Below are 12,246 nucleotides of genomic sequence, written 5' to 3' on the forward strand. Positions count from 1 at the left end.
AGTCCCTGGTTATCTATTTTATATACAGTAGTGTGTATATGTTAATACCAAACTCCTAATTTATCCCCCCCACCCCCGAGAGTCTTTTAAAACATAAGTCAGGCCAGGCAATGCTCTATGGGCTGGAGATGCAGAGTTGAAGGAGACCAAGTCCCAGCCCTTGGGGAGCTGACAGTCTAGTGGAACAGGCAGACAAGAAGCAAGTAAACAACAGCACGCACAAGAAATTTCAGAGTGCAGTGAGCCCAGGAATAAACTGGGCTATGTGACAGCGGATCTACTTAGTTAGGGAGGCAGGGAAGGCATCCCGGAGGAGGTGGCATTTACACTGAGTCCGAGGGAGGGGGAGGAGGTGGTGGGAACAGCATTTTAGACAGACAAAACAAAGAAGTGAGAGAGAGCCCAATGGCTCTGAACAGCCAGGAGGCCACAGTGGCTGGAGAGTTGAGTCCAAGGGCCCAGAGATGAGATTAGGGGAAAAGGTGAGGCAGGCTGGAAGCCAGTCCAGGGAGGACCCTAGTGGCCTTTGCATACTCCTGGGCTGTTGGCTTGAAGCCCAGCACATTCCCACCCAAACCCCCTCCCCACCCCACCGGCATTCACCACCCAAGCTTCTTGCCTCTCGCTGCAGCCAGGTGGGGCAATGCACTGATTCTCCAGACACGAGCTGTGCTTCCTTCCAAGGCAGCCAGGCTTTTGCTCTCAAACAGTGCTCTCCTCCTGCGGTGCCACACCCCTCCCCCATCTTTGTAGAATTTTTATCCTTTGAAAACTGACTGGGGGAGGGATGGATGGGGAGTTTGGGATTAGTAGATGCAAACTATCATACATAGAATGGATAAACAAGAAGGTCGGGGCTTCCCTGGTGGTCCAGTGGTTAAGACTTCGCCTTCCAATGCAGTGGGTGTGGGTTCCATCCCTGGTCAGGGAGCTAAGATCCCACATGCCTTGGGGCCAAAAAAACAAGACGTAAAACAAGTAATATTGTAACAAATTCAATAAAGGCCTTAAAAAAAAACAACAAAAAACCAAGAAGGTCCTACTATATAGCACAGGGAACTATATTCAATATCCTGTGATAAACCATAATGGAAAGAATATGAAAAAGAATTTATATATATGTATATATATATATAAATTATACATACATATGTATAACTGAATCACTGTGCTGTACAGTAGAAATTAACACAACATTGTAGGGAATTCCCTGGCGGTCTAGTGGTTAGAACTTCGTGTTTTCATTGCCGAGGGCCTGGGTCCAATCGCTGGTCGGGTAACTAGGATCCCACAAGCCATATGGCCAAAAAAAACAAAACAAAAAACCCCACAACATTGTAAATCAACTATACTTCAATAAAATAAATGTTTTTTTAAAAAGTAAATCTTCTTAATAAACATGATTTTAAATAAGAAGAAAAAAAAAAAAAACTGACTCAAAAGTGACCTCCACCATGAAGGCATTTCTCCTGTCTGGGTCATGTTGTTCCCGCGCCCATCCAGCATGGCTCATGGTAATGATAGTGTTAGTAATGATGGCTCCCGTTTATGTTGTGTGCCCACCTTGAGTCAAACACTACTCAGACTGCTTTTCATGTGATGCTACATGAAATCCTCACAGTACCTGGAGAACAGGAAGGGGTGGTGTGGATGGGAGGGTGGGGTACCAGACCATCCCTATTTTCCAGATGCAGGAGCTGAGGCCACAGAGCTTGAGTGTCCTGTCCTGGCCCCTCCCCAGGGGAGTGATATGGTTAAGAGTGCCAGCTCTGAAGTTGGCTGGGTCAGGATTCACTTCCTGGCTCTTGTTTGGTTCCCAGCCATGGTGGTTACTCTTTCTGTCATTCCCAGTGATGGAGGGGCAGGAAATACTGTGTTGGAGGAGGACGTGATAGCAGAAGCAGCAGCAGCATTGGAGCAATCAGCCCTGTTTGGCAGAACCTGAGAATAAAGAGTGCATAACTGGGAGGGCTCTGCCCCCACCTCAACAGACTGGACTCCCCACCAGTTCAGCCACAGTGGTCTCAAGGGAGACCCTCCAAGCCTGCCTGATACAGAGCACCCGCAAACAAGGATCCTGAAGAGGGTCTGGCCTCCAAGTGTTGAGGAGATCGTCACCCATGCTCAGCCAGGGCTCCAGGGAAGCTAGTGTGTCCTCAACACAGAGGCTCTCCTCTAGTGAAAGAAGCCCCCACTACCTTCCCAAGGAACCCCTAGGAAGATTGGAAAAATAGGTTCTCTATTAAAACAGCAGCTGGGGCTCAGGGCACAGGCAAATGCTGTCTCTCCCAAATGTGCCCTATGGTAATGTGCCATATGATACGGGTGATGATCGTAAGCAGTGCATTAAATAACATTGAACCACATACTGTGAAAGTCCTACCTTTTTTCAATTTTTAAAAAAATTATTTATTTATTTTTGGCTGCATTGGGTCTTTGTTGCTGTGCATGGGCTTTCTCTAGTTGTGGCGAGAGGGGGCTACTCTTCGTTGTGGTGCGAGGGCTTCTCATTGCGGTGGCTTCTCTTGTTGTGGAGCATGGGCTCTAGGCACGCGGGCTTCAGTAGCTGTGGCACACGGGCTCAGTAGTTGTGGCTCGCGGGCTCTAGAGTGCAGGTTCAGTAGATGTGGCGCAGGGACTTAGTTGCTGTGTGGCATGTGGGATCTTCCCGGACCAGGGCTCGAACCCGTGTCTCCTGCATTACCAGGCGGATTCTTAACCACTGTGCCACCAGGGAAGCCCTCAATTCCTTTTTTTTAATGAATTAAATCTTTTAGTGAAGTATAGTTGATTTACAATTTTGTGTTAGTTCCAGGTGTACAGCAAAGTAATTCAGTTATACACGCACACACACACACATATATATTCTTTTTCAGATTCTTTTCCTTTATAGGTTATTACAAAATATTGAGTAGAGTTCCCTGTGCTACACAGTAGGTCCTTGTAGTTTATCTATTTTATGTATAGTTGTGTGTATATGCTAATCCCAAACTCCTAATTTATCCCTCTCCCTTTTTTTTCAATTCTTGAAGACCTTTATTACCCATTAAGGAGAGAGGCTCACTCTCTCTTGCTCATATCTCTTCAACAATTATCTAATCCTCATCTCCCTTTTTGAGCTCAGATGAAGGATGAGAGCCTTTAGAAGGCAACAGGATCTTGTCAGGATTTTCTTCCCTACATACATTTCATTGTGAAATTTTTTAAACATTTAGAAAAATGGAAAGAATTGTACAGAGAATACCCAGACCCAGATCGCACTATTAACATTTTGCTTTATTTCTCTAGCCACCCGTCATCTAATTTTTTGATGCATTTCAAAGGAAGTTGAAGATTTAGGGGATCTAATGGACAGCATGGTGATTACAAGTAACACTGTATTGTACCTGAAAGCTGCTAAGAGAGCAGATCTTCAATGTTCTCACCACCAAAACAGAAAAGGTAATTGTGTGATGTGATGGAGGCGTTGGCTACTGCTAGGGTGCTTATGATTTCACAGTATGTGTGTATCAAGTCAACATGTCGTACACCTTAAACTTACACAATGTTTTATGTTTTTTTTTAATTAATTTATCTTTGGCTGCATTGGGTCTTTGTTGCTGCACGCGGGCGTCCTCTAGTTGCGGTGAGCAGGGGCTACTCTTCGTTGCAGTGTGCGGGCTTCTCACTGCAGTGGCTTCTCTTGTGGAGCACGGGCTCTAGGTGCGTGGGCTTCAGTAGCTGTGGCTCGTGGGCTCTAGAACACAGGCTCAGTACGGGCTTAGTTGCTCCGCGGCATGTGGGATCTTCCCGGACCAATGATCCAACCCATGTCCCCTGCATTGGCGGGCGGATTCTCAACCACTGCGCCATCAGAGAAGTCCTATTGTGTGTTAATTACATCTCAATAAAGCTGGAAAAAATTTAAAAAAACAAAATTGAAGACATTAGTTCACTGCGCCTCTAAAGCACTTCAGCACGCATACCATTAACTAGAGTTCCATGTCTTCTTATGACTGTTGTAGCTTTTTTTTTTTTAAGGTGAAATTTACATACAATGAAAGGCACAAATCTTAAGTGTATACTCACCAAGGCAAAGGTGAATATGGAAGTAACCCACCTCTACTGAGGTTCAGAACAGCACCGTCACCTGGGAAAGTTCCCTTATATCCCTTCCGAGTCAATCCCTATCCCACCTCCCACCCTTCCAGAGGCAACCACTATTTGTTTATTGTGGGGTTTTTTTTTCACCATAGGTCAGTTTTCTAGCTGGATTTTTTTATTTGTCCCGGCCGCGGGGCTTGTGGGATCTTAGTTGCCCCACCAGAGATTGAACCCACACTGACAGCAGTGAAAGCCATGGAGTCCTAACCACTGGACGGCCAGGGAATTCCCTCTAGCTGGAATTTGAAAGCATTTGCATTGTTTTGTTTTCACCGAGTTTAGTTTTACTAACCTATTTATGGCAGGGTTTTCCACACACTGTAAGATATATGACTACATTTTTAGAAACTGGGTCAGTAAGTCCCTATATGCCTGAGGGTGAGCTGCTTTACATCTGTCATCTGGCTTAAATATTAACAGCACCCCCCCTTTCACTCTCAACAGTGTCTCCAGTTTAGACCATCAATTATAGGTCACCTTCTCTGTAATGGGAGGGGCTTTGAAGGCAAGCTTGGTGCAGGCAGGGATCTATTCTGTTCACTAGAGTATCCCAAGCACTTGGGACAGGGCCTGACCCGTAGTAGGTGCTCAAGAAATATTAGCTGAATTTTAGATACATATATATATATATTTTAATATCTATTTATTTTTGGCTGCATCAGGTCTTAGTTGAGTCATGTGGGACCTTTTGTTGCAGCCAGCAGGCTTCTCTGTAGTTGTGTCATGTAGGCTCCAGAGTGCGTGGGCTCAGTAGTTGCAGCACACAGGCTCTCTAGTTGTGGCGCTCGGGCTTAGTTGCCCTGTGGCATGTGCAATCTTAGCTCCCTGACCAGGGATGGAACCTGCGTTCCCTGCATTGGAAGGCGGATTCTTAACCACTGGACCACCAGGGAAGTCCCAAGATACATATGTATGTATATATATATATTTTTTTTTTTTTTTAAAGCCAATTTAAAGGAAAACTTCTGCAGACACGGCCAAAAATGGGAAGAATTTACCCAAAACACTGCATTAATGTCACACAGTAGAGCTGGGTTGTCCAAGATGGTGGCCATTGGCCACTGTAGCTACTAAGCCCTTAAATACGGCCAGTCCAAACTGAGATGCGCCGTAAGTGTTAAATCCATACTGAATTTGGAAGACTCAGTACAAAAAGCCATGTCAAATATCTCATCAGTAACTTTTTTGTTATCAATAACTTTTATATTGACCACATGTTGAAACAGTAATATTTTGGAAATATTGGGTTCAATGAAGTATATTCCTAAATTTTTTTTTTTCTTTCTTGTAAAACTTTTTTTTTTTTTTTTTTTTCTTTTTTAAAAATGTGGCTACAGGGCTTCCCTGGTGACGCAGTGGTGGAGGGTCTGCCTGCCAATGCAGGGGACATGGGTTCGAGCCCTGGTCTGGGAAGATCCCACATGCCACAGAGCAACTAGGCCCATGAGCCACAACTACTGAGCCTGCACGTCTGGAGCCTGTGCTCCGCAACGAGGGAGGCCACAACAGTTAGAGGCCCACACACTGTGATGAAGAGCGGCCCCCGCTCGCCGCAACTAGAGAAAGCCCTCACACAGAAACGAAGACCCAACACAGCCAAAAATAAATAAATATTTTTTTTTTTTTTTTTTTGCGGTACGCGGGCCTCTCACCGCTGTGGCCTCTCCCGTTGCGGAGCAACAGGCTCCGGACGCGCAGGCTCAGTGGCCATGGCTCACGGGCCCAGCCGCTCCGCGGCATGTGGGATCCTCCCACACCGGGGCACGAACCCGTGTCCCCTGCATCGGCAGGCGGACTCTCAACCACTGCGCCACCAGGGAAGCCCAATAAATATTTTAAAAAATGTGGCTACAAAAAAAATTAAACACACAACTCACATCATATTTCTATCAGATGGCAGGACACTAAAAAGTTAATAGTGATTCATATGCCTAAGTATGGTCAGGAAAAGCTTCTTATTTTCTCTATTACCTGCTTCCAGAAGGACTGAATGAGGGTTTTATTTTGTAACTTTGAAAGTAAAAAATGAGATACACATCATGAAATCATAAGTGAGGGAAACTGAAATCAGCTGTGGGAGGTGGTAGGGATAACCAGCGTTGCCCTCAAGAGCCCCGGAAGCATTCACCCTCCACCCTGGGAACATGTTTATGTGGACTTTGAGAACTGTCCACTTTTTAAAACAAAAACAAAGGACTAAAAGGAACGAAATGTTCTGAGGTTGTTTTTATTCCAAGAATTCCGTGGGCTCAGCCCAGATGCCGTCGGCGCGGGCTCGCCTATAGCACCCACACGCTACAGCACCACAAGGGCGCCCGGGGCCTATGGGAGTCCTGGTCCCCCAGCCAGTCAACGTGACTGAATCCGCCATCAAGGGCCGGCCTGGCTGCCCCTGAATGGTCCCTCTGCGTCCCATACTCCTCGGGCGGGCGAGGAGTGGGCTTCAATGCCCCCGTGTCCCACGCTTTCGGGGTCTGTGTCCTGCAGCCCTGCAGCTCCGTTCTTCTCAGAGGGCATTTCCTGCAGCCCCCCACTCATCGCGGGGGCATCTCCAGTCGTGGACATCTTCTCTGTCCATGAGGTTTCAGGTGGCCCCTGCTCGGAGCCCCTGCCCAGGCAGGGAGTGGCCACATGCTGGGCCAGAATCAGAGTCCCTGTCCTCCAGGAGCCTGGGACCAGGCCCCAGCGAGGAGGCTAGGAGGCTGCTTCGGCCACTGTGGGCTGGATCAGCATGGTGGTGGCCTGCAGCGGGTAGTAGCGGCCCCGCCAGGTCTTCCAGAAGATGCCCTTCTTAAGCTGCTGCCGCTGCCGCGGGATGGAATGGAAATACTGGCCATTAAGATTGGAGTGGCCGCAGGTACCGAACCACCAGCCACCTGCCGGGGTCAGAAAAAAGGGGACTTGGTTAGGCCCATGGGTCCTTGGGCCTCCACTGGGCCCGGGATGGGGATGAGGCTGGGTGTTGGATGTCACACACTTTAGATGAGATGTCTTTGGCAGTGGTTGTCAAACTGTGTTCTGAGAAACCCCAGGTTGTGACAAAGGCACCTCAGGGGCTCTGGGTACCCCATTTCCCGGTAACTGCAGCTTTTATGTCTGTGACCCTGGCGAGTGACTTCTCCGCACCTGGCACGTGGCAAACATTTATTAAAGCCTCTCTATGACTGTCATGCATCTCACTAGTTTATATTAGATTGAACCATATGAAATTAACCACTATTCCATCCTTCTCTGACCCACCAAAAGGCGGTTTCATATATTTCGCTTCACAGGGCCCGGGCTCTGCCTCCGATTTCATTAGAACAAGATGGGGCCTGTCTCGATGGCTTTGCCACAGACCAGCCACCATCCCACAAACGTCATCTCATCATATGTTCATAATAATCCTACGGTGTGGACAGTATGGTTATACCCATTTTGAAGATGGAGTAAGTGAGTGTTAAGTCAGTTGCCCAAGGGTATGCTGCACGTAAGGAGAAAAGTGGGGAGGGAATAGATGGAGGTGAAGGCAGGGGACGGATGCAGAAAGGTAGGGAGGGGAGGTCCCAGCTGTGTGGCAAAGGGCAAGACAAGGAGGGACAGAGCTTGCTTGCTCACCAGAGAGGCTCTTCGCACAGTTCTTGTCTCCGCGGAGGTCGTGGTCTTGGTCCCAAGTGGAGAAAGGCAGGGAGAGGCCGCTGGGCGAGAAGGTGGTGGCACCCAGTTTGCTGGCCACGGGCGCCGTGAGCTGCAGGCTATAGGCTGTGTCTTCGCCACCCAGGTGGACAGGGAACTGCAAGGACTCGGCATTGCCCTCCCAGTCCTGCAGCTGCACAGCCAGGTGGCTGCCACGCTCCCCCATGATGCGGTGCACCTTCTCCAGGCCCAGCCAGAACTCACCTACAGTGGGAAAGGCCCATCTGTGAGAACGACCCACCTCCGTGGCCCCCTCCTCCCCCTGTGCCTCTGGCCTGCAGGAAACACCCACCTTGGGGGTCTCCGAAGCCATCCTTGTAGGCGTCCCAGGGCTGGTTAAAGTCGACTGAGCCATCCTGGCGCCTCTGAATTACAGTCCAGCCTCCATCTGCCCAGAAAGGTGCAAAGTCACCAGGAGGATTCTTTTTACAAGAGACCCTGACTCCCCCATCTGGCTCCCAAACCCCAAACCACCTCTAAACCAAGGGAGAGCAATGTTCCTCTCATCCATCACAGCAGGACTGGGGGAAGATGGTTAAAGGAGGAAGATGGGCTGGTCAGCAGGCGGAGGGCTCTGCCTGGATCTTTGTCCCAAGGATCCAGCAGGGAAGGAGAAAGCAGGGAGCAAGGGAGGGAGGGGGGGTGAGCTGCATTTGACAGAAAGACAACTGGGCCCATGATATTTGGGGTACCTGGGGGGCCAGAGCATCCCTACCTGAGGTCATCTTGCAGTTAACCAGGAATGAGGAGGACCCCCGGGGCTGGATCTGGAACAATCCACTTTGCCTCTCTCCCTCTTCAAACAGCTCTTGGCAGTCCCTGGGCAGTCCTGCAGGGCAGACAAGGGTGGGGGGATTGAAGCAGAGAGCGGTCTTGGGGGTTCCAGGAAACAGGCATGTCTGGGGGCTGGGCAGCAGGTGACAGGGATGGGAGGGGGCAATCTAGAGCTCATGAGACACCCCCCCACTTGCCTAAAGTCTTCCATAGTACCCCATGCCTTTCCTCGACACAGTCTACAAGGCACCCCAGGACTGGTTGCTATACCCATCCTCCCTCCTCCTGCACTGCACGCCCACCCTCTGGCCACATAGCCTTCCTGGTACCACACCCCCCTCCTGCCACAGGGACTTTGCACGTGCTACTGTTCTGAGACCCACTTCCCTCATGCCTTTCCTTGCCTCATATTAAAGGTCCCAGCTTCTGAAAGGGATCATGTCCCTGACCATCCCACCCAGACCAGGTTAGGGGCACTGAGGACTTCCTACTCCCCAACACTGGGGTCATCTGATGGTCTCTCTCCAACTCCCCACACTGAAGGAGGTCCATGAGGCTAGAGACAATGAATGGCTCTTTGCCCACCATCTGGCACCGGTGCCCAGGCTGATCCCAGCCCACAGCAGGTGTTTACTAAAGATGCCATGAAGGAATGACTGAAGGAGCTGGACCAGAGTGGGGATGGGGCAAGAACTGCGATAAACAGGAGGGGTCTCTGCTTTGTCCAGTGGCGGGAGGGGAATCAGGCCTGGATGGGGCTTGGGGACACCACAGAGGCCCTGCCTGGGGTCCCAGGTATCAGAGAGGAAGGGGGAAGGATTGAGGAGGGAAGGAGGGAGGAGGGAGGAAAAAACGGAAGGATGGCCAGGGCACGTCGGCAGACCGGGGAAGTCCCCGCCCCCAGCCCGTCCCATGCCCAGCCCAGCCCAGCCCCAGACCAGCCCCAGCCCAGCCCCAGCCCAGCCCGGAAAGTAGGGAAAAGGTCGCAGGGGGAGGGGAAGGCTCAGGTCGCGGGGTGAATGTGTCCACACTGTGGGAGTGGGGGCGGGCCCGGATGACTGGAGGCATTTTCTGGCCCCTGAAGCAACTCCCCTTTCCCCTACTTTCCTCTCTTCCAATCACAACAGGCAGCCCGCCATACCACCAATGTGGCTTCCATTAACACCAGCTGTTTGTCTCCTCAGCTCTGAACTTTCCCATACTTGGCAGGGGCGAGCCTGGAGTCCCCAAACCTACACATGACCCCCTCCTTCCCCATCACATTCCCCAGCCTGGATCTATGCCTGCGGGCCCCACCCAGAAGCCACTCATACCAGGGCTACGGTTTGGGAGGGTGTAATGGACCCTTCCTGGTTGGGGAGGGGAGGGAAAGTGGTGGGACGGGGAGGTGCCAGAGCCCTCAAGACTAGAGGGCGAGAAGCCAGCAACCAGCCCGAGGGTGTGAAGAGGGAGATCTGAACTTTCACCCAGTTGGCTGCAGACTGCTGCTGAAGCCAAGGTAGGAGATGGGGTAGGAGGACCACAAGGAAGCCAGCCAGCTCTGGAGCAGTAGGACAGAGACACCGGGAGCTGGGAATCTGTGTCAGATACCTACAGACATGTTAGGAGATCTGGGGTGCTATGGGGCATACACAATGAAGGAACCAGAACTTGGGGGTGGGGGCGTGGGAAGGGCTGATCAGGGACTTCCGGGCCAATAGAAGGTTGTGGGACGGAAGAGGTGTGTGAGTCAGGAGCCCTGGATTTGTAAGAGATGCAAGAGTGGTGCATCCGGCCAAGGAGATGGGGGTTCCCTGCCCTAGCCTCTCTTCCTAGATCCACACTCTAAAAGCCCATGGTGGGTGGGTGGTGGCCAAACATCAGAACCTCCCCTCCCAGGCCGCCATTCTCTCTTCACCCAACGAGGGCTCCAGCCTCCAGCCTCCCTAGCTGGCACCCTTTCGTCCCCCATCCTGTCCCTCCTAGAAGGTTCCAACCTCCAGGAAGGTGTCCCTGAGCTGTACCACCCCTTTTCCCACACCCCTGCAGCTCAAGTCCCCCTCGGACCCTGTTTCCCGGCCGCCTGCTGCTCCAGTTAGTGGCCCGTGGGAAATCCCAGTGGCTTGCTGGGAAGAAGGGTGGGGTGGCCCCGTGGAGCAGGGAGAGGGCTGAGGAGGGGGTGTCCCAGTCACCCCTTCACCAGAGGCCCGTCAGCCCACAGGGACGCAGGGCCAGGGCCTCTCTCCTTCTCAGTAAGGTGGACCTGACAAGGGTGGGGGGCAAGAATAGTGGGGGGGGGTGGTTTCCAGAGAACAGCAAAGGTCTGGACACTCACTGTGCAGGCGGCTGATATTTTGAGCTGGGCCAGCAAGCTGGGCCATCTTGGGTAGCCTCTTCCTCCTGGCACGCTTGGCCACCCCGTGGCCCAGGTGCATGGGGGCCAAGTGGCCCATCTGGGACAGGACAGGAGGAGGGGGTCAGGTCTGGCTGGCTCAGGCTGCTCGACCTGCTTAGCTCCACGTCCAGACCCATAGGTCCAACTTCAACCTCCCTCCCCACCTGGGGCAAGCATCGGGCACCTGGCTCTGCAGATTCTGGATTCTCAGGTGCTGCTTCTCCAGGTGCCGCTGCTGCTGGGCCACCTTCTGGAAGAGTTGCTGGATCCTGCTGTTCTGAGCCTTGAGCTGAGTCTGGGGAGAGTATAAAACCCTGGTGAGGATCTGGCCTTCCGCCGCCAACTTCTCCATTCATACCCGGTCCTACTCCCAACTCTCCATCCTTTGAGGCCCGGGCAGGAGAGCCCAGGGAGTCCGAGATGCGCCCCCTCCCGTCCACACCCTTCCAGGGCAGTAGGAGCGTACGTACCTGAAAGCTGCGGAGGGTCTCCGGGACTGCATCGCCGCCGGGAGGGACCAGATTCTCCGGGGCGAACGGAGGTGCGGCCGACCCCTCAGGCTCCTTGCAGGCGGCCCCGCACGAGCCCAGACGCCGCTCCAGCTCGCCCAGCTGCCCACGGGTGCGCTCCACGTGCTCGCGTAGCCCGTTGCCGAGCTGCAGGAGCCCGTGCGCCAGCACATTCACCTCGTCCCAGGAGGCGAAGCGCGTCTTCTCGGGAGGCTCCGGGCGGCCCTGCGCGCTCAGCAGCCCGGCGGTGGCAGCGCACAGCACCAGGGCTGCTCCGGCTGTTGGCGCACAGCGCATCCTTCCGGGTGGTGTGGACGCCGGGACGCGGGGATCGGACAGGCAGGGGTGAGGGGGCGCAAGGGGGACTCGGAGGTCGAGATGAGAGGGGTGGAGACGCGGGGGCCCTGGTGGAGACTCGCTTGGGTGCAGAAGCCAGAGAGCAAAGACTCGAATCACAGCTTGGCTTGTGCCCGCTACGCCCTCTATTATAAGCACAGTGCGGGAGTAGAAGGCGGAGCCTGGGAGGCGGGGCGCGTGGAGTTCCGGGGACTGGGCGTGGGGCGGGGGTGGGGTTCAGTGTGCTGGAGGCCGGGTAGTTTTGGGGGTGACGGGTGCCCTGGGAGGTGCAAAATCTGGCTCCTCCCAACAGGCCCGGACGTGCGTGGTCAGCCGTGCCTTCTCTGCTGACCGTGGGAGACGTGACTTCCTCTCCCCGCGGTCCCTTTCCAAGCGCTAGAATTTCGAGCCCCCCCCCCCCCCCCCGCCGCGCCC

The 12,246-nt window shown here is 52.8% G+C and overlaps 1 protein-coding gene across 1 annotated transcript; it reads right to left on the reverse strand.

Annotated features, from left to right (window-relative positions):
* Positions 1-6,351: 6,351 nt before the first annotated feature.
* ANGPTL4 (angiopoietin like 4) lies at positions 6,352-11,966 on the reverse strand. The gene is made up of 7 exons (XM_024746030.1): positions 11,437-11,966; positions 11,151-11,261; positions 10,907-11,024; positions 8,534-8,647; positions 8,111-8,206; positions 7,741-8,022; positions 6,352-7,019 (listed from the first exon to the last, which is right to left on the reverse strand). Exons 1-7 carry the CDS (start codon positions 11,770-11,772, stop codon positions 6,838-6,840), a joined length of 1,239 nt encoding a protein of 412 aa, XP_024601798.1. The 5' UTR covers positions 11,773-11,966; the 3' UTR covers positions 6,352-6,837.
* Positions 11,967-12,246: the final 280 nt, after the last annotated feature.

This window comes from Neophocaena asiaeorientalis, unplaced genomic scaffold (assembly GCF_003031525.2).
Source record: "Neophocaena asiaeorientalis asiaeorientalis breed wild unplaced genomic scaffold, Neophocaena_asiaeorientalis_V1.1 scaffold357, whole genome shotgun sequence".
NCBI classification, from domain to species: domain Eukaryota; kingdom Metazoa; phylum Chordata; class Mammalia; order Artiodactyla; family Phocoenidae; genus Neophocaena; species Neophocaena asiaeorientalis.